The sequence below is a fragment of the Rhinopithecus bieti genome, unplaced genomic scaffold (assembly GCF_001698545.2).
Source record: "Rhinopithecus bieti isolate Rb0 unplaced genomic scaffold, ASM169854v2 scaffold_46259, whole genome shotgun sequence".
Taxonomy (NCBI): Eukaryota; Metazoa; Chordata; class Mammalia; order Primates; family Cercopithecidae; genus Rhinopithecus; species Rhinopithecus bieti.
The window spans coordinates 216,934-239,971 of record NW_016818844.1 but is presented as its reverse complement, the minus strand read 5'-3'; the positions used below and the strand labels follow the sequence as shown (position 1 = coordinate 239,971).

General features: G+C 39.1%; 1 protein-coding gene across 1 annotated transcript in view; it reads right to left on the bottom strand.

Moving 5' to 3' along the window:
• Window positions 1–23,038, bottom strand: part of TARBP1 (tRNA guanosine 2 -O-methyltransferase TARBP1) — an 87,159-nt gene that overhangs the window by 39,113 nt on the left and 25,008 nt on the right. Inside the window, 8 exon segments of the mRNA XM_017857711.1 lie at window positions 191–379; window positions 471–732; window positions 1,136–1,350; window positions 4,475–4,636; window positions 8,694–8,791; window positions 15,284–15,456; window positions 16,974–17,073; window positions 18,924–19,062. Of these exon segments, the coding sequence (XP_017713200.1) occupies window positions 191–379; window positions 471–732; window positions 1,136–1,350; window positions 4,475–4,636; window positions 8,694–8,791; window positions 15,284–15,456; window positions 16,974–17,073; window positions 18,924–19,062 (1,338 nt within the window).

The window sequence follows — 23,038 nt, the reverse complement described above, 5'->3', positions numbered from 1 at the left end:
CCGTTCTGTACCTTCTCTTCTACATCGGTCAGATATTCTCATTCTCACTCTTGATATTTAAGAAGGTTCAAAAATATTTTTGACTGAAGGAATAAAGAACCACAAATCTGAGAATATAACTCTCATGTTCCTCATGTGCTGAAGCTCACACACGTGAAAAGAAAAGCAAAAAGAAAAGAAAGGTAGTTACCTCTTTTATTTTGAAATATGCCTGGCCTTTGATTTTGGCAGCAATGGTAAGAATTTTGTTATCAAAAACAAACTGAACAAAAGCTTTTAAATTAGGCCAGAATATCAGCTGAGTGTTGCTTAAAGAAGATATAATTTTCCAAGCCATGTCAAAAGACTCTATGCAGAGTGACTCAGAGGAGGTCAGAAGCTGGTAGGAAAAAAAAAATACATAGTTATTTTAGAAACTTTGATCGCCACTCCTATAGTTCCTCTTCAATTCATGTTTCACTCTATGTTACCTTGGGAACCAACACTTTCAAGCAATGGAACACTGGTAAAACTTGATCAGAAGAAAGAACGGTGAGGGCTTCTAGTGCAGACTGCAAAGTCCTGATTGGCATCTGAACGGCAGGCAGAAGCGGTTCCAGAATTTCACTCCCTGTGCTTGGTATAAGGGTGTGATATTTTTTCAACAGGAAAGAGAGGCACACCCATTGATCATGAATATATTGTGCAACTATTTTTCCCCATCCTTGGGAAGATGACGATTCTTCTAAAACACTGAAATAAAAAATAAAGTTACTAGGCCATACCTCCCCAACTTGCCTCCATGTCTTTTGCACGTAGCACACTATCCTTCTAAAGGGGGGGTATACAGATATAAATGGTCATTATCAAACACACTACCTACCAATAACTAAGGAAACCACATAAACCTTAATTTTCTAACTCCTCTGAAAGTAGGCACTTTTGCTCATGTTAAATGATTCAGAGAAAACTAGATGCAGAAAAGTCAGCAAGTCTCCAGCAACAGAAATGAATAACTCCAGTAACAGTTACACTACACTTTCATCCTGAATGGGGCTTCAGCTCCAAAATTCTGTAACTATATAAGCAATGTTGGGCAATCATGAACCCCCGATGACAACAGAAATGGATTTTTTAAGCCTAACTTTCCCTCTACCTGGTACACTCCGAGGGGTGAGCATAACTGCTCTGCTCCTCTGCGTGGGGCTTCTGCAGCGTCTGATTGAGCTGAAGAGAGGAAAGGAAGCTTTCCAGGGGCCCAGCATGGAGAGAGTCCAGCTGCAGCTCAGGCTTCTGGTCTATGGCCTCACACACCATGGCCAAGGCAGCCATACTCACTACTCTCTGAATCTGACTTCCAAGTGTTGGCTCCTGAAAAGGAAATGTGACCATGTTTTATTTAATATGCGCAAGTCTTAATCAGTAAGGACCTCAGTTGCCAGTCTATGGAAAGCTCAGGCTCTCCTTTTCCCTCTTCCTGCCTGCTCCTGAATATCAGGAGAAATAAAAGGAAATCCAACACACATCATTCACTTCCACTACTTCTCTATAGATTGGCAGTGAACAATTTTAAAGTAGCAATAAGAACTCAGCAATTTAGATTAAGACAACAATGGGATCTTTTCATGTGGTAAACAGGTAACTGGAACTGGTACATGACAGATTTGCTGCGTACAGAACCCAAAGCTGTGTGTAAGTCCTTCTCGACCTTTCTCCTACTCGCATACACGTCTGCATGCAGCATTCCTATGGGTGAGCCTTATTTTAACTGTCTGCTGAAACAAGTTAAAAAAAAATATAAAAGACTCCAGGTTACAAATAATTCCTTCAATCAGCTGCACACTACTTTTGGAGAAGTCACCCAGCCCAGCAGTTAAGAGCTGGACTCAGGAACCACAAAGCCCAGGTCTGAATCCTAGCTCTGTGCTACTACCAGTATGAGTGTAGACATACTACACCTTAGTTTTCTCATCTGTAAAATGGGGACAGAAAAGAATCTGCTTCATGGGGTTACTGTGAAGATTACGCAAATGGGTTACGGCATGTAAAACACTTAGAACTCTACATGTAGGAAAGGAGGGTAGCCAAGACAACCTGGTCTGTACTTAAAGAGAAAATCAACAATCTCTCACCAAGCTAGGAGTGCACGCAAGAAGTCAGACACAGAAAACAGCAGCACTGAGAGACTACAGCAGTTCTCTCAAATACTGCCAGCCAGTAATGTCTGTATCAGAAAGGAAATTTCTGCTTATTCCATACCCCTCCCTCACTCTCCAAAAATAAATCAACCATCTCTACAGAAAAATTTTACATATCAACACTGCCAACATATGAAATAGAATTTAGGGTTACCATTGGGCCAACTATGGTCCCCACTAACCTTAATGTAATTCAGTGAATTACTAAAGGAAGCCGATTTTTAAGAATTAGAGTTACTGTGGCATGGTTCATGGTTTGGTTGTATATTTAGAACTCACAATGTTCTTTCACAACACTAACAGACTAATAGGTACCAGACAGGATGCTGAAATATTAATCATCTTCCTTATCATTTCCTCCTAGAATAAAATTAAATTATTAAAGCAATCGAGTACCTTCTTTGTTTTTCTTCGTAGCCTGGACTAGTTAGACTGATTGAGTTCAACTTATTAAACACTTACCACATGTTAAGTGAAAATGGCTTTTATTGAGGCCTTTCTATCTGCCAGGTACAGTTCTAAAGATTTAACATGTATGAATCTTCTTTAATTCCCACATCAGCTCTATAATCCCCATGTTGCAGGTGCAGTAAATGAGACACAGAGGGGTTAAATAATGTCGGTCACACAGTTAGCAAAAATGAAGCCAGAATTCAAACCCAGCAACTCTAACTCCAAAGCCTGTGCTCTTCATTGCTAAGCCTTATTATGCTATGTTCAAGAAATACCTTGACCAGGCGTGGTGGCTCACGCCTGTAATCCCAGTACTTTGGGAGGCCGAGGCGGGTGGATCACCTAGGTCAAGAGTTTGAGACCAGCCTGGCCAAAATGGTAAAACTCCATCTCTACTAAAAATAAAAAAATCAGCCAGGCAGGCACCTATAATCACAGCTACTCGGGAGGCTGAAGCAGGAGAATTGCTTGAACCCAGGGGGCCGAGGCTGCAGTGAGCCAGTGGCACCACCGCACTCCAGTCTTGGCAAAAGAGCGAAACTCCATCTCCAAAAAACAAAACAAAACAAAAAAAAATGCCTTGAGACCAGGCACGGTGGCTCACACCTACAATCCCAGAACTTCAGGAGGCTGAGGCGGACAGATCGCTTGAGGTCAGAAGTTCGAGACCACCCCGGCCAACATGGCAAAACCCCATCTCTATTAAAAATACAAAAATTAGCCGGGCATGGTGGCACATGCCTATAGGCCCAGCTACTCGGGAGGTTGAGATAGAATTGCTTGAACCCAGGAGGCTGAGACTGCAGTGAGCCAAGATCACACCACTGCACTCAGTGTGGGTGACAGAGAGAGACTCTGTCTCAAAAAAAAAAAAAAAAAAAGGAAAAGATATATATGCATACATTACTCCAAAAACAAGAAAGATGGAAATACACACTATAAATGAGGCATAAAGAGCAACGGGAAGATGAAAGAGAGTGAGATACTAATCGATGAAGACCGCTAAGAGAAAAGAGATTCCAGCTGGTCCATAAAAGGGGGGACCAGATGCTGACAAGCGTATGCTGGAGGAGAGGGCACCCATTCTCATGGAGGGACCAGACTGAATGACAGCCTCCAGGAGGAAGACAGGACACATGCTTGTGATTTGTAAAGCTCTAAGTACCCTAGAGTGGCTGCAAAGTCATGGCACTGTGGGAAGGAGGGGGAAAGGCAGTGGACAGTGGACAGCTAGGCTGAAAAATGAGGTACGACACCAAGCATAGAGGGCAATAATGTCAGACTATAAAATGTCCTTTACTGGACACGTTTGGGCAAAAGACCTAGTACAGGTGAAATGTCCGTATCTAAATGATTTTAAGATCGATGCCTCTTATATGTTTAGTATTATATTAACAGCATCACCTGTAATCCCAGTACTTTGGGAGGCCAAGGTAGGTGGATCACGAGGTCAGGAGTTCGAGACCAGCCTGGTTAACATGGTAAAACCCGTCTCTACTAAAAAATACAAAAATTAGCCAGCCATGGTGGCACGCACCTGTAATCCCAGCTACTCAGGAGGCTGAGGCAGGAGAATCACTTGAACCCAGGAGGTGGAGGTTGCAGTGAGCCAAGATGGTGCCATGGCACCCCAGCCTGGGTGACAGAGTGAGACTCCATCTCAAAAAAAAAAAAAAAAAAGAGTATCAATCTTAACCACATCTTATCACCAGAGGGTACTATTTTAAAACTGAATTTTAGCTAATGCTTTGTATGGTATCAAAATAGTGTATAAGAACTGAATATGTATTCCCTGTACGCCTTATCCAAGAACTGCAAACCTGGAATCAAAGAGGCTTGCTTACCTGTCCACTGTCCATCTCTTGAAGATGCTGAATGGACGCATTTTTCAAAAGAGAAATAACTCTCCAAATAGGGTTACCTCTTTTCCACCCAACCTTCAAATGCAGATTTATAAGCTCGGTTAACACCATCAGGTATAAATGGCAACGGTCCAGATCTGAAACCTAAGACAAGGATTAAAACACTTACGGGTACAAGCAAGATTCACGATTTTCACAAAACCACAAGCCTTCAGGCAGGAAGTTTACTTAAAAGACCACAACAACTACACTGATGAGAAAATAAGTTCTTTTCTCCAAGCAGCCTTCCATAACCTCCCATGCAGAGCTAAGGACTTCCTTCTCTGTGCTTACACAGTGACTGTGCATTCAGCACAATTACGGTGCATTTCACAATTAAGTCATCTGTCTCCCCACCTATGAGGGAGACCTTAGATAGCAGAAATTACCATCTACCAATTCTTACGTCCCAGGGCTAGTACATCATAAATAGTAATGATAACGGTTATAGCAATGACTATTTCCATTGTTTACAAAAATCACTTCTCACAAAAAAGATCACTGTCCCACTTTCATAAGACAACTAAGTTTCAGGGAAGTTAAACAACTTGCCCAATAGCTCAGAGCCAGTAAGAGGGACAGCATTAAATGCAAATTTTTTGACTCATAAACCCAGAAAAAAATGGGTTCAGCTCTACTATGCACTAGCCCTGTGACATAGGACAAGTCATTTAACTCTTCATTACTAAGCCTTATTGTGTTAAGGTCTCATAATCCAGGTGGGGAGATGGATGACTCAATTGTGAAATGTGCCGTAATTGTGCTGAATGCACAGTCATTGCCTAACCTTGTCCTTGTCCATAATATAGAGATAGTAATATTTATCCATCACATGGTTTCTGAAGGTATCAATGGGAGAAACTATTACTATATCAATATATTATTACTATACCAGAAGAGGCCTCCTATGGCACATAGAAAGCACACAGGAAGTAATTTGATCAATTTTTACTGAGCAACCACTGGATGTCTAGCACTTTGCCAGGTGCTAGGATACAGTGCAGGCAGAAGGTAACAATTACAAGACTGAACAAAAGGGCAAGAGTGAGGGATGAAGGTACCAGGGAGGGTTCCTAAGTTTTTGGCTTAAGAAACTAGCGGGATGGTGGGACATTCACTGCGACAGTGACCTGGAGAACCTCCTGTAGGAATGATGATGAGGGGGTCAGTTTTGAACACTGTGAGAAATTCGACTGACACCATCAGAGAGCAAGAGACTGAGGGTATTAAGCTCAGAAGGGTGGTCTGAGGTGGAGACAGAGATTTGAGGGTCCCTGGCAGAACTGAAGCTGGGGATGTAGATGAGATCATCAAGTGACAGGGGAGAGAAAGAGAAAAGAAGGGGACAGGGCCAAGCTTTAAAGAGCTCTGGCTTCAAAGGTTAGGAAGCAGAGAATGGACATTCAAAGAAGAAATGGAAATAATGGCCAGAAAGATGCATGGGCTGGGGTAAGGAGAAGCATGAGAGAACGACATCATAAAAGTTAAACAGCGTTTCAAGCGGGAGGTGGTCAGCAGTGTCCACTGGAACAAAAGAATCAAGAAAAATACAGTTTGGAAAGTATCCATTAAGTTTATGACAAAGAGTCGCTGACAACTTTTGCGAGAGTCATTTCTGTGTTGTAACAAAGATAAAAGCCAAATTAGAATTAAATTGGGTTTGCTTAAAGAGAAGGACATAGGGTGCTAGAAGGGAACATGAAATTGAGAGAGGGTTCTTTTAAAATGAGGGACCCTTGGCTGGGCGCGGTGGCTCACACCTATAATGCCAGCACTTTAGGAGGTCAAGGTAGGCAGATCACCTGAGGTCAGGGGTTCAAGACCAGCCTGACCAACATAGTGAAACTCCATCTCTACTAAAAATACAAAAATCAGCCAGGCATGTTGGTGTACCCCCGTGATCCCAGCTACTCGGGAGGCTGAGGCAGGAGATCGCTTGAACCCAGGAGGTGGAGGATGCACTGAGCCGAGATCAGGCCACTGCACCACAGCCTGGGCGACACAGAGAGACTCTGTCTCAAAAAAAATCCATCTCAGAAAAATTTTAAAAAGAAATTTAAAAAAATAGATAAATAAAATGAGGGACCCTCAAACCTGTTAAAATGCTCATGAAAAGAATTCAGGGGAAAAGCAGTCGTTGAAAACACAAAGAAAGAAGATAATCAATAGTGTAAAATGCTTAAGAAAATGGAAACGGATGGAATCCCAATTTCCTTACTCTCTTGTAACAAAGGGAAAACAGGGAGGATGGATTCAGGTGTGGGTGAGCATATAGCCTAAGTCCATACATCTGGCAACTGGAAATTGAGGGCATTCCAGCCAGACAGCCACTATTTCCTCTGTGAACCAAGAGAGGCAGTGGCGTAGCAGCTGCAGTGCAAAGACCGAAGGTCATCTCTCTTTCCAACTCAATGGCCTCACATTGGTAGGTTGAAATCGGCCGTGGAAATTGGTAAATACTACAGAGGTAGGCTCTTATTTCCCCTCGAGTCAGTCATTAAACTCTGACCAGCACACTACTGACAGGGGAAAGTGTGGGAAAGAATGCTATTAAACTCTAAGCTACTAAACAAACGTACTTAATTGGAAATTCGAATTAATTTATTAAAGAATGGCTTTTCAAAACATTTTAAAACTATCATATATGGAATTACTTTTAAAATCTTTGCACCTAAAAGATAAAATAACATCAAGCTTTCCCTTTAAGTTATATTTAGCTTCAAAATCCAAACAAACCAAAACATGTTATATAATGGGGCATCATATAAGCATACAGGGAGGGTCATTAAACTTCTTTTATATATGTTTGGAAATTCATATAAAAAAGGGTAAAAATGAAACTGAAGATAAAAAGTGGTATTGGAGGCAAAACCTTAAATTTTAAAAGTTACTTAGATATTTAAATGACTTCTTCGGTTTAAATACATACACCAACTATGTACCGGCACAAAGAATTAAAAATAAATAATGAACTTCTTACAAAATTACGGTGCTACTAGCGAATTCATCATTACATCGATCTTGCTTGACAAACATTAAGGCAGATAGAGTAGAATATTCCACTCCAAAGAGATTTTCATGAGATAGTTTCCCTTGCTTTCTATAATAAATCTGCAAGTCTTTCAGCGTCGAATATTGTATTATTTTATATTTTCATACCTGTGTAAGCGTCCAAACAAATGGTATGTAATATTGTAACTTGGGTATTTAAAAACATTCCAGATTATTTCAGACATACATTTGTCCCCAGAGATTTTAAACAAACAAACAAAAATTAACAGACATATAAGAACTGGTATTTTCAAGGTATTCTTTAAGGGGAAAAGCTTGTTTAGATGTCCTAAAAGAACAATTATGTACAGTCTAGAGATAGAGAAGACAGCTACAGTCACAGAGCATCCTCTATACCCAACAACTAATTGCATTTAAGAATCACTGATGGGCCGGGCGCGGTGGCTCAAGCCTGTAATCCCAGCACTTTGGGAGGCCGAGACGGGCGGATCGCGAGGTCAGGAGATTGAGACCAACCTAGCTAACACGGCGAAACCCCGTCTCTACTAAAAAATACAAAAAACTAGCCGGGCGAGTTGGCGGGCGCCTGTAGTCCCAGCTACTTGGGAGGCTGAGGCAGGAGAATGGCGTGAACCCGGGAGGCGGAGCTTGCAGTGAGCTGAGATCCGGCCACTGCACTCCAGCCTGGGCAACAGAGCGAGACTCCGTCTCAAAACAAAACAAAACAAAAAAACAAAACAAAACAAAACAAAACAAAACAAAAAAAGAATCACTGATGGATTTTAACACACGCACCCCCACTCAGGGTCCGGTCTCAAACCTGCCACATCAGAATCTCAGGATATGGGCCCCAAAATGCACTGAATGTGTGTAGTACTTCAAATATGTTACATCATTTGAAACTCTCCAAACCCTTGGATGTAAACGGGGTGAGGCTCAGAAGATCTATGTAACTTGCCCAAGGTCATAGCTAACAATACAGATGGAATTGGAACTAGGAGACTCCAAAGTCTAAGTTTTTTTCTGCTGCTTCCTAAGACCGTTTCTTGAGAAAATTAATTTTTCTTTTCAATTTAATACAGTGTCAGTGATCACTGAAATATTGGTGAAAAGAATGAAAGAAATGAAAGTTACTCCAATGAATACTTACACTATTTAGCTCATTCATGGTAAGTCGTCTGAGAATAAATTCAGAAATGCTCTCTGTAGTAGACATGACAAAGTTCTGAAGAACAGTAAACACCTCATCTGTAATGGGGGAAAAATGCATGCAACTAAAATGATAGCAGTTCTTTGGTACAAAACACACCAAATATTCTAGTAATTGTACAACTGGGCTAAGCACATGAATCACTTGCCAAAAATAAACTGCAATAATATAATCATTATTCGCCCCATGGGGAAAGCTATACTTAACCTTAAGTCACTTAGGAGTCCCAGTTGTAGGTAGAATGGATCAGGGACACTCTTCCCTTCACCACTGAACACAGCTATAAACCCTGGACAGCATGCATGAAGCAGCTATTTGAAAACTCGACAAGGAAAAAATAGCAGGCGGATTCAGAGAGAAGTAACACTGAACAGTGGTGAGTTTACTAATGTTTCTCCCTCTGGTCCTCCTCCCAGTTGTAACCAGATGCAGAAGCAGTCAACAAGGTGGGCAGCAGAATGGGCGCCAGCTTTCTGGTCAGGGAATGACCAAGGAACCTTCAAACAAACTCCTAGAATTAATAAGTCCTTCAGCAAGGTCACAGGATACAAGGTCAACAAACCAAAATCAATCATATTTCTATATATTAGTAACATCTAGTTAAAAATTGAAAATTTTAAAACTATCAATTATAACAGCTTCCCCTCAAAAGAAATCGTTATAAATCTTACAAAACCGGTGTAAGATCTATATGCTGAAAACTATAAAACTCTGATAAAAAAAAACTGAAGACAAACTAAGTAAATGTAGAGACAGGCCAGGCATGGGGGCTCATACCTGTAATCCCAGCACTCTGGGAGGCTGAGGTGGGCAGATCACCTGAGGTCAGGGCTTTGAAATCAACCTGGACAACATGGCGAAACCCCATTTCTACTAAAAATACAAAAATTAACCAGGCATGGTAGTGAGCGCCTGCAGTCCCAGTTACTTGGGGGGCTGAGGCAGCAGGATTGCTTGAACATGGGAGGTGGAGGCTGCAGTGAGCTGAGATTGCTCCACTGTACTCCAGCCTAGGTGACAAACTGAGACCCTGTCTCTAAATAAATAAATGTATGGAAATACCATATTCGTGCATTAAAAGTTTCAGCATAAGAAAGCAATTCCCCACAAACTGATCTATGTATTTAATGTAATTCCAGTCAAGATCCCAGCAGGACATTTTTTTTTTTTTGTAAGTACATGTAAGTTGATGATATAATTTATACGGACGAGTAAAGGAACTAGAATAACTAAAAATATTTTTGGACAAAAAAGAATTCGGAAGGAACCACACTACCTATTTTAAGACTTATTATAAATCTACAGTAACCAAAACTTTGTGGTATTGACAAAGGAATAAACACTTAGATCAAAAGAACAGAATAGAGTCCAGAATTACACCAATACAAATACAGCCAAATTAATTATTTGTAAACAATTTTTTGAGACAGAATTCACAGAGCACTCAATTCCCCCATTAAAGGTATCTAATTCAATGGTGTCTTGTATAGTCACAGATATGTGCAACCATCACCACAGTCAATATTAGCACATTTCATCACCACAAAGAGAAACTTCATACCCTTTAAATCATCAGGCCCTTAACCCCTGTTTCTTCCCAGCCCTAAGCGACCCCAGTCTACTTTCTGTCTCTACAGATTTGCCTATTCCGGACACTTCATTTAAATGAGATCATATAATATGTGATCTTTAGTGATCACCTTATGATAACGTTTTCAAGGTTTATTCATGCTGTAGCATGTATTACTACTTCATTCCTTTTCATGGCTGAATATGTATAAACCACCCATTATCCATTCCTCTACCCATCGACTTTGGATTGTTTCCATCACGGCCAATTAATTTTTGACAAAAGTACAAAACAATTCAACAGAGAAAGGATACTCAGGCTCCCCAACAAATGGTGCTGGTGCAACCACACACCTAAAGGCAAAAAAACTAACCTTGACCTAAACCTTACACCTTAAAAATTAACCCTAAATGTATCATAAATCTAAAAGTAAAATAATAAACTAAGGAGAAATCCTGTATGACCTGGGGCTAAGGCAGAGTTCCCAGTCATAATACCTACTGCATGATCCATAAAACAAAACAAAAATAAACTGGATTTCATCAGAATAAAAACTGGGTTCCGCAAAAGACACTGTTAAGAAACTGAAAAGATAAGCTGCAGACAAGAAGAAAATATGTGCAAACCATGTATCTGACAAAGGACTAACTAGGCAGAAGACTTAATAGACACCTCACAAAATGCTGTATCTATCACTCTGAGAAGTGTTCATTAAGAGATTACACATATTAAAAATTACTTTTAAATTTTCATGTTACCCAGGGGCTATATTATATGGCCTCTGGAGTATCTCATGAGTCACATGCCAGGTCAAGAAGCCATCAGCAAATGATTGGAAACTAAAAGGCTTTATTAAAAAATTTAAAACTATAACCAATGAATATGGGAAAAACAGAATACTCTTATTTTCCATATTCCATACTACTCTTTCTGCCTTTTCGTTCTCCTATATATACAGTCAACTCTTTAAATATCAAACTCACATTAATAGCATAAAATAGTTTTATTTTCCTTGTATACAACCAAACTCATTCAATTAAAATAAATTTGAGATTTCAAGGGAAAGCTTAGGCCTTGGAGAAGAGAGAACAAAATGATACGAAGAAAAGTAGCTGCCTTCAAGGCAACCAATATTATCATCCCTACCCCAGGGGGTTCCTCTTAATTACCACAATACAAAAGAGCCTCTGTCTCACCCTCAAGGCACATCCCTTGGTCACTGCCACATCTCTGAATTTAACACCCTGTCACAATATACAAACTGTGGTCAAAAGTTCAAGCCAGAATAAAAATGATGGTTTGGGGCCAGGCACAGTGACTCATGCCTATAATCCTCATGCCTGTAATCCTAGCACTTTGAGAGGCCAAGGCAGGCAGATCACCTGAGGTTGGGAGTTCAAGACCAGCCTGACCAACATGGAGAAACTAAAAATACAAAATTAGCCGGACACGGTGGCACATGCCTGTAATCCCAGCTACTCGGGAGGCTGAGGCAGGAGAATCACTTGAACCTGGGAGGCAAAGGTTGCAGTGAGATGAGATCGTACCATTGCACTCCAGCCTGGGCAACAAGAGCGAAACTCCGTCTCAAAAAACAACAACAAAAAAATTATGGTTTGGTTTCCTTCCCTATGCCTCATATAATTTGTAGTAGTAAACTGAATCCCAAAAGAAGTGGTACCAGAATTGGTCAAAAAGCGATCACAGTCAAAATCATGATGAAGTAGCACTTTATACCCATTAGGATGGCTGTTATTTTTTAAAGCCCATTAACGAGTGTTGGAGAGGATGTGGAAAAACTGGAACCCTTGTGCACTACTGGTGCAAACGTAAAATGGTTCAGCCACTGTGGAAAAGTGTATGGCAGTTCCTCAAAAAATGAGACATAATTACCGTATGATACAGAAGTCGCACTTCCAAAAGAATTGAAAGCAGGAACTCAGACAGACATTTGTACACCCATGTTCACAGCAGCATTATTCACAAAAGAGAAGGTGAAAAAAATCCCATTGTTCATCAACAGAAGAATGGATAACTAAATATAATCTAGCCAAAAAACAGAATACTATTCAGCTTTTTAAAGGAATCAAAGTATGATACATGCTACAATATGGATGAACCTATAAGAAACGATGTTCAGTGAAATAAGTCAGACACAAAAGGACAAATGCTGTATGATTCCACTTCTAGGACGTACCCAGAGGAGTCAACCTCATAGAGACAGAAAGTAGAATGGTGACTGCCAGGGCCTGGGGAAAGAGGAAAATGGGGAATTAGTGTTTGACAAGTACAGAGTTCCAGTTCAGGAAGAGGAAAATTGGAGATGGATGATGGTGATGGCTGTACAACAGTGTGGATGTACTCTATGTCACAGAACTGTACGCTTACATATAGTGAAAATGTAAACTTTATGTATAAAACTATCTATGTGTAAAACTATGTATAAAAAGCTATGTCAGGAAGAAAAGTTCCAATAGACAAGAGATTACTCCCACAAAAAAAGCGAGACTCAGCAAAGAAGACCAGCCCACCACAGTGACCAATTCAGCCATCAGTGAGGACAGAAGCAGTAATAATTACTGAAGGCTCATATAATCCAGTGTAATGAAAGGGAAGCTATATTGTAACTAAAAGTATGTTTCCTCAAATTTAAAAATAAACATTATACAGTTATTGCAGATTAAACATATAATCATGGAAACATCATTTTACAAAAACTGTATCTGCAGAATGGCAATCCCTGAATCTCATCTGATTAGGCACAGTAAAGTGGTATTGCACATCACAGGCTGGAGGAAAACACAGCCGTCTGGACTGCCGTCACTGTGGATTCGCGATCGCAACCTCAAGGGCGCGCTCAGCAAGCCCAGCAATCCTACAGCACCGCCTTAGAGCACTCACAAAGCCTCCTTCCCAGACAGATGCTTATACCCTGTCCTCACACTGCCAACACTTCCACCCCTACCCTCACTCTATCTCCTCTTTCCTTAAAAAACCAGAATAAATTAGAAAAGAACTTCTACAACCCCCTATATCCACCCACCTGCACTTATCTCTATCAGTGCTCCTTCTGGAACCTTCTAGAACCACTTGTGTCCTGGATTCCATACACTCTCACCTATGCTTGGATGCCAGTCAGCAAATACCACCCCTTTATGTCTTCAAAACCTCCCTCAGTGAAATCATTTCCAACAGCACATACACATGGCTACATTCACCTCTTAAGGAAACAAAAAAACTTCTCGTTCCTCACCACCAATGGCCCCATTTCTCTGCCCCTCCACACAAAAAACTCACAATTTTACTCACTATTTTCATTTCTCTCCCTGAGCGGCCCCACCACTGCCCCAGATTGCTTCCATCGAGGTCGCCACTGATTTCCATGTTGCTAAACTGGACAGTCAATTCCCAGTCCTTCTGTCAGGGCATCAGCAGCCTCTGGTGTGGGATCCCGCCCTCCTTCAGGAAACACATTCTTCACTGGCTTCCTAGTTTTCCTCCTCTCTGGCTATGAATTCCCCTAGGTATCCTCTGCTGTTCCTCTTCACCTCCCTAACCTCTAGCATTGGTGTCCCCAAGGTACTTGGACCCCTTCTCCATCTACACTTGCTCCCCAACACTCTCATCCAGTCTCACGACTTCAAATACTACCTGTATGTTAATGACTCCCAAGTTTCTAACTCTAACTCATAAATTCGAGAAGAGGGAAGATGTTAGGTTAAGTCTTCTTATTACAAAGAGTAATAATAATAGGAGCAGGAGGAAACTTTGGGAGGTGAAGGATACGTCTATGGCCTTGATGGTGGTGATGGTTTCACAGGTACCTATCCCCAAATTCATCAAGTTGCACACATTAAATATGTAAAGCCTTTTAACATGTAACCTCAATAAAGTAGTTAAAAAAAATAGTATCTTGTTGAGAAATATCTATATATGTGCTAAAAATCCTTTTCTAAAATGCATGGATGTAATAAAAGTCAAAACAGGAAGACAAAGAGTAACAGGAGGGCGCTAAACAGGTAAATTCATTCTTACGTTGCATGTGAGTACACAGGTGTTTAATTACTTTGCATCCTAACTTATATATAACTTACGTATCACACAATATTTTGTTTGTATTCAAAATTATGGCCATTTTTCAAGGGCACATGTGAGCCAGTTCTACACTGAAAGCATTGAGCATAGGAGTAAACAATCAGGACAGCTCCAATGAATTCAAATGTATGCCCTTAAGGAGTTGAAAGTCTTCTAAAAATTTACTGTATTTTCATAGCATTTGGTTCTGCTACTATCATTATAAAAAACAGGGTATTTCATAAGCATATATTAAAATATAATCGTATCAATTTTATTCTCAGGTTTAACCTAATACTAATGCTCCTCTAAAATTTTTAAATAGGAAATTTCTAAAACTGCAAACGACACTGGTCAGGAAGGACTGGGAGGTTCACCTGTCACTACTCTCATCTCTGATGTCTATGGGTTTTCAACTGCTGTTTTACATACCTTAGTTTAAGGAGAGAAGAAAGAGCTCAATGCTTCCACCTATTATCACTAACTTTCTCTGTGAAGTATTTTCTACTTAAAAGGTACTCAAAGATGAACATATTTAAAAACAAGTAATTATAAAATCACTGCCAAGAGTGGCAATCAGAAATGGATCCTGCTTAAACATATACAAAATAGTGACCATTTAAAATGGTCTGGAAATCAATAAGCACACACAAATTTTTCTAAAAAGCAAATGAAATTACATTATAGTAACCAACGCATGTAAACCACTGGAGTGTCAACTCACGAGAACAGATGGTTGCTCCTTCAACACTGTATTCCCAGCGCCACTGCGAGATTCTCAATAAATTATTTAAAGTTTTCTATTTTAAAAAGTCAGAAATTTCTTCTCACTCTAAATACCAATGCTGTATCAAGCAAGACACCAAGAGAAACAACTTATCCTCACCATCTTGGGCACTGGAACCTTTCAACCTGCATGTATTCAATAGCTTCAACAGCAACTGGAGGCATCTGTCAGTCTTCAGCAAGGGCATGTAGGCATTGGTACCAAACTTCATAAGCACATCCAGAAGAGGATCTAAGAATATCCGCAATACATTCTCTGTTCTCTGCTTTCCACTAGACATTAAAAGACGTGCCAAAATCAACCATTTCAAAAGCATAAGCAAATTGCTTCCCGCCTATAATTGGGTGAAAACTGGTTAGCTAACGGATCCAATTAGACAAAGTTACTCTCATGAAAGACCCAGACAACCAGCAGCTATGAGGACTCATCTTCTGGTCCGTGCTTTCCCGAGTGTAGCGACTCACTAAAGAAAGCACAGGGAAGAACCACCGTCCTCAACGCCAGGCACCAGCAGGAAGGAAATCCTATACCCAATTTATGTGTAAATTAAACTGGTGAGACCCTGCTTCCATAATACAAAAATATAAAACCAAAACAAACATAAGTTAGTCAAGGAAACAGAACATGTTTTTAAAAATCCAAAACAAACAAACAAACAAACAAAACAACTAAGGATTTTAAAACTCTTATAACCAACTTTTTTTTTTTTTTTTTGAGATGGGGTCTCACTCTGTCACCCAGGCTGGAGTGCTATGGTGTGATCACAGCTCGCTGTGGCCTCAACCTCCCAGGCTCAAGCAATCTTCCCACATCAGCCTCCTAAGTGGCTGAGACCACAGGTGTGAGCCACCATGCCCGGCTAATTTTTTAATTTTTGTAGAGACGGGGTCTCACTTATCTTCCCAGGCTAGATAACCAACTTCAGTCTTTGTCTAGAAAAGAGATTTGGTGTAAGTCAAATTTACTGTATACCATGCAAATATCCTACCTGTTCTACCTAAGGATGCTGCTTATTGCAAAACTATAATCTAGTGAAAACTGATCTGCTTCCATTCTCACAAAATATAAATCAGATTGTTATAAGATTGTTTTATCTTTATTACTATTTTTTTAGATTATGTATTGTACAAAGGAGTCAAATCCAGTAAATCTCTTTACCTAAACTTACACTGGAATCTTGTAATCCACTTCTAATACTCTGATATAAAACCAGTGATTATTGTATATAGTTTTTTAATCTTCTCTAATTTAACATTAAATTTTTTTCAGACAGAGTCTCACTCTGTGGTCCAGGCTGGAGTGCCATGGCACAATCTTAGCTCACTGCAACCTCTGCCGCCTGGTTCAAGTGAACTTCCCATCTTGGCCTCTCTAGTAGCTGGGACTATAGGCATGTGCCAACACGCCCAGCTGATTTTTGTATTTTTAGTAGAGACAGGGTTTCACCATGTTGGCCGGTCTGGCCTCAAACTTCTGATGTCAGGTGACCTGCCCACCTTGGCCTCTCAAAGTGCCGGGATTACAGGCGTGAGCCACCGTGCCCAGCCATCTAATTAACATTAAATTGTTAAGTTTAACATTTAATTTACCAATTTAAAAGCACTAATATGCCCTATTCCTATTTATTATTAACTTTAAACATTTCTTCGGTATACGGTGAATGTTCTAGTACCCTCCCTTAATACCTTGTGATCAACTCACTTCAATCATTCAAAAATCTGAATACACATCATAATTCTGATCAGGATTTTTTAAAATAGGCTTTCTTTTCAATTATAGAAACAATTACCTATATTGAGTCTTCATTCCTTCCACATCCACAGCCAGCAAGACCATCAGAGAAACAAGCTTGGCTTCAAACCAATCAGGCATAAAGCAGTTTTCTCCTGCTTAAATAACAATAGTTAAGGTTTGCAAACCATTAACAAAATCCTTCAAGGATGATGCTTCAAAAAAAAAAAAAACACCCCACTAAATGATTATGCCTTATTAAATTATGAGAGAAATACAACTGAGATGAAATACAGTAGAACACCCTAGAGCATGACTCATTATAATACATATCTATTTCAACATGAACAAAAAACAGATTTGTGTACCTGCTACATGCCATGCCATTACCTGGGTGCTGCAGACACAGTGGTTCCTGTGCTCATGGAATTTAGCATACAGGAGAAAAGCATTAATCAAAGAATAAATACATAGAAAATTGCAATTACAGTGAGGGCTATAAAGGAGAAGTAAATGGTGCTAGCGGAGTCTACACTAGGAAGATGTGCCCTTATCTGGAGAGTAAGAGGAAGTTTTCCTGAAGAAATGACAACTGGGCTGAGTGTGACAACTCAAGAGGAAAGATGAAGGGACATAAGAACTTTCTAGACAGAAGGAAGAGCATATCAAAGGTCTTCTGGCACAAGAAGGCATGCATATTCCAGAAAACAGAAGTATGCTCAGGTGTGCACTACGTGACAGGGAGTAGCAAAAACTGAAGTGGCATAAACAGGCATGAGAGAGACCAGGAAACTTTGCAGGCCATGCAGAGGACCCTTGTCTCTGCCCTAAAGGCAACAGGAAGCCACCGAAGGTTAAAAGGAATAAATACAAAGAAGTGGAGGAAAAATGTCTAAGATCAAAATTTGTATTTTGAAAAGATTTATCTAGGTATCATGTGGAAAAGATATTGCAGAGGAAGCAACAGTAGATGCAAGGTAACTCGGTAAGAGGCGATTCTAGTATTTCAGCTGAAATGAGTCTTCCCTAAAATGTGACCAGCAATGAGATTAAATGAAGACACAAAGGCCATGGCCTCTCAGGCCCCTATCTGACCCCCCAGTGGATGTCCACTTCAGTAGGGACTAACATATTTACTTCAAATAATCTTCCAATGTAATAGCATAGGACATTTACTAGACATAGACAGACCAAAAAAGACTAAAAACACGAAAGACAAATGTTCCAAGAAGCATAAACTCATGCATTTTGGAAGGATAATTATCTCATCATTTAAGACCTAGTACATGGTCAGCTTAGAGAAACCAGGAGATGAAAATGACTTTGTGTGAGACACAGCTAGGAAATTTAAGACATGTTAAATTCGAAGATGCAATTTTCCTAAATTATCACCAATGACTTTAATGAAAAGGAAGCATTAGGAATGTAAAAAGAATCCTAATTAATGAATCTGTTAAGAGCGCTTCTCTAACGTCTTACATATTTCCTCAAAGAAAGGATCTTTGTAAAATTGATGTTGCAAAGTATCTGCTGAAAAAGAAACTAACAAAACTATCCTTTTAAACACAGCTTTTGTTTAAAATTGTTTTTCATAATCAGTTCATACTAAACGTAGTGCTTTAAAAACGAAAAAGATAACACATATTTCCAATGCACATATTTCCACTACAGAGGCTCCAAAGCCATATCTGCAGTATCTAGTTCACAGGGACCCAGTAACTGTAGAATAAATAAATTACTTTGTGTCCACTTCTTAACTCTGGCAACTTATTAGCGTCCTTAAATGTAAAGTAATTTAAAATCTCAAGTCTCAGAAGAGATAAAGTATTAATACAAGTTAGGAGACAGTATCTTTCCTTTTTTTTCACATTATTTTACTGAAATACAAGTTTGGCATCAATAAATCATCATATATTTCATAAAGCCTAACTCTTGGTCTGAAAAACTAGTTAAAAGTTCTTTAAAATATTTTGGTTATATCAATCGATAAAAATGATTGCAGACTTACTTTCCCAAGCAGATGACTTAACATACTCTTGAATAAGGCTCTTCACATAAGCATTTAAAGACGTCTTGTGAAGTCCAATGGAGCTACACATTGGGGATGGCTTAAAATAGCTTTCATTAACACGTAGCCAGTCACACAGCTGGAAAAGAAAACAGTTATTACTTTATTTTAAAAACCTAACCGAACAAAGGGTTTCTAATCTCCTTATACCAATTTTCTTTATTTCACAATAAACTGAATTTAAATAATTGAATACAAAGTAATAAACCATTTACTAGCATACTTGAGTTCCACAGACAGTAAAAACAAAAAAACTAAGTGTATATATGTATGTATGTGTATATGTATGTGTGTTATATATGTGATATATGTGTGATATATATGTACTATATGTGATATATGTGTGTTATGTATACGTATATGTGGTGTATATATACGTATATGTAATATATATACGCACATATATATGTGTGTATGTGTTTTCTAATCTCCTTCAAAGAATGTATAAACTTCATTAACAGGCAAGAATTTCTAATGTAGCTTATATAAAATGTACATTTTAATGAGGTAAAGATCTCTATAAAAAATAATGCATTACATAAAACAAATTACAACCTTCAACTAAAACTTCTTCCAGCTTCACATGCTAAAACAAGAAGTTTTATCTTTGAGAGAAGGTAGAATTTGAAAATTAAGTTATAATCAAAGTTCCTACCCTCCTCACAAGTTTATTTTCTATCATACATGCATATTAAAATACTGTATATTAATTTAAAAGAGAAACACTGTCCAAGGCCTTCTCCATTACATCTCTTAGAAGGTTTGCACATAAAAGTCACATAACTTCACAACTCATCTTTGGTCACGTGTAATGGTCAAACTTTTGTTTTAAAATCTAAATATGTTCTCAATTTCCTTTTCATAATATGTCTTAATAAGCAAATTCAATAACTGAGTTTAAATATGAAGAAAATAATTATGAAATGAGTCTTTCTAAAAGTAAGCATTTTGAAAATTATTTTTTGTGTCCATTAGGGTTATCCAAAGTTTACTACAAGGAGGCAAAGGAAGAATACATCATTCGACCAAAGACGAAACTGATGGATGACTCTGGATGAATGAAGTGGTCAGGACTAAAAGACACCACAGAAGTACAATGAGTGAGCAGGTCAATAACGCTAGAGGAGGTTGTTCTGTGTAGGTCTTTATCAAATCGGATAATCTTAAGATATTATCTGTCTAACAGTGAGGTCAGCCGGTATTTATCTTCTAACAGTATATACTTTTCTTTGTATTCCTCTAAAACTGGCCAGACTACATTTCCTAATTATTCCTGTAAAACATGTGAGGCTTTTCAAAGCTTGTATTTCCACAGGCATGATTCTGCTGTACCAAAATTATTTTTGACAACTAAACTCTAATTCATATTTGATATTTTTCTTTCCCTCTATCAAATCTGTCACAAAATTCAGAATATTTTCCCTTCAAAGAGTTTTCATGTCAGACTTATGGTTTAAAATGACATTTAAATGGCAGTCTCTGGGTAGGCAGGCTCCCTTGATTCCCCATTAAAATACAAATCTCAAAAATCTATGTGGACACATAAAGAGAATGAAAGGACAAGCCACAGACTGGGAGAAAATATTTGCAAAACACGTATCTGATAAAGGACTGGTATCCAAAGTGTTCAAAGAACTTTTAAAGCCTCACCATAAGAAAACAAACAACCTAATTTAAAAATTTGCAAAAGAACTGGACACCCCCCCCAAAGAAGGCATACAGATGGTAAATAGCACATACAAAATGCTCAGTATCATCTATGTTCAGGGAATTGGGAATTAAAACAGTAAGACACCACTATACAGCTATTGGAGTGGCTAAAATCTAGAACACTGACAAACCAAATGCTAAGAGGATGTGGGGCAGTAAGAACTCTCATTCTTTGCTGGTGGGAATGCAAACTAGTACGATTCGAAAGACAGCTTGGCAATTTCTCATAACACTAAACAGAATCTTATCACTCAATCTGGCAACTGTGCTCCTTGGTATTTACCCAAATAAGATGAAAAGTTATGTCCACACAAAAACCTGCACAAAGATGTTTACAGTAGTTTTACTCACAACTGCCAAAACCTGGAAGCAACCAAGGTGTGCCCTAGTAGGTGAATGGATAAATAAACAGTGGTCCATCCAGATAATGAAGTCTTAGTCAGCACTAAAAAAAAATGAGCTATCAAGCCATGAAAACACAGGAAGGAACCTTAAATGCATATTACTAAGTAGAAGAGCCAATTTGAAAAGGCTATGTCCTGTATGAGTCCAACTATGTGGCATTACGGAAAAGACAAAACTAGAGACAGTAAAAAGATCAGCTGCCAAGGTTTGGGGGAAAGGAGGGATGAACAGGCAGAGCACAGAGAATTTCTGGGGGCAGTGAGACTATTGTGTATATGATATGTCTGTCAAAGCCCATGGAATGTACAATGTGAAGAGTGAACCCTAATGTGAACTATGACCTTTAGTTAATAATAGTAATCAATATGGGGGTCATGAATTGTAACAAATGACCCACATTGATACAAAATGTTAACAATAGGGGAAACTGTATGTAGGGATGGGAAGAGTGGTATGGGAGTATGTGGAAACTCTCTGTACTTTTTTTTTTTTACATTATTACTTTATTTTTAAAATATATTGAGACAGGGTCTCACTATGTTACCGAGGCTGGTCTCAAATTCCTGAGCTCAAGCGATCTAGCCTACTGGGCCTCCCAAACTGCTGGGATTATAGGCATGAGCCACCATGCCTGGTGGGAACTCTCTGCACTTTCTGTTTAATTTTTCTGGAAACCAAACACTGTTTCAAAAAATAAAGTCTATTAATTAAAAAGCTATTTAGAGTGAGCTACATAAAAAAAGCCATTTCTACAGGTTTAAAATGACTGAATATCAATGACTTTACATGACTTAACATAATAACTAGATATTTAGATAATGAGAACACTATGTACAAAAGTTATAGGATACAGTCGCATCTACACTAAAATATATATACATATATGTAAGTGCTTTCCAACAAAAAAAAAGAACTGAAATCTGGATTCAGCTATAAACAACCAACTAGAAGCTTCCTGAGGGTAGTCAACACGTTTCTCTCACTGACCACCGTATTCCCAACACTCAGCACAGTGCGTGGCCTGTGGGAGATGTGCAATACATAGTTCTCAACAAATGACTCCAAGACATCAGGAGACAGGCAAAACAAACCAAAGGAGAGTCAAAGACGAAAACACACCAAAGCATCACAGAACTGAAAAATCAAGGGGAACAGACAAAGAAATCTAACAGCTGGTTCCTTAAAAACAAATAAACAATACAACAGGCAAACACCTCACTCCTTAAACCAGGGCGAAAAGACATTATTGGTAACAGTAGATATTTACATTTAATACGGGCTAAAGGCAGCCTAAAGCATTTTTACACGAATTTTATCTTTTAAAACTCACAACTCATACCATACAACAAAATAAATTCCAGCCGGATTACAGTCCACAATTTTAAAGCTATGCCTATCAGCTGTAGTGAATAGGCTTTATTTGAATACCTGAACAAACACAATTGGACATCTGACCAAACAGAAATAAAATAAATTTTAAAAATACTGTTAGTTTTTTTAGGTGTGATAAGGGCTTATTTTTAAGCCCTTTAAACTCCTTATCTTTTAGCAGTACATACTCAAATACTTATAGATGAAAAATAAGATTTGATAGGATTTGATTCAAAATAATTGGGAGAGGAAGGGAGAGTAGGAGGCTCGGGTCAAAGAAGATGGGCCAGTCGGGTGCGGTGGCTCCTGCCTGTAATCCCAGCACTTTGGGAGGCCAAGGCAGGCAGATCACAAGGTCAGGAGTTTGAGACCAGCCTGGCCAACATGGTGAAACTCTGTCTCTACTAAAAATACAAAAATTAGCTGGACATGGTGGCAGGTACCTATAATCCCAGCTACTTGGGAGCCTGAGGCAAGAGAATCGTTTGAACCTGGGAGGCGGAGGTTGCAGTGAGCCGAGATCACGCCATTGCACTCCAGCCTGGACAACAGGGCGAGACTCTGTCTCG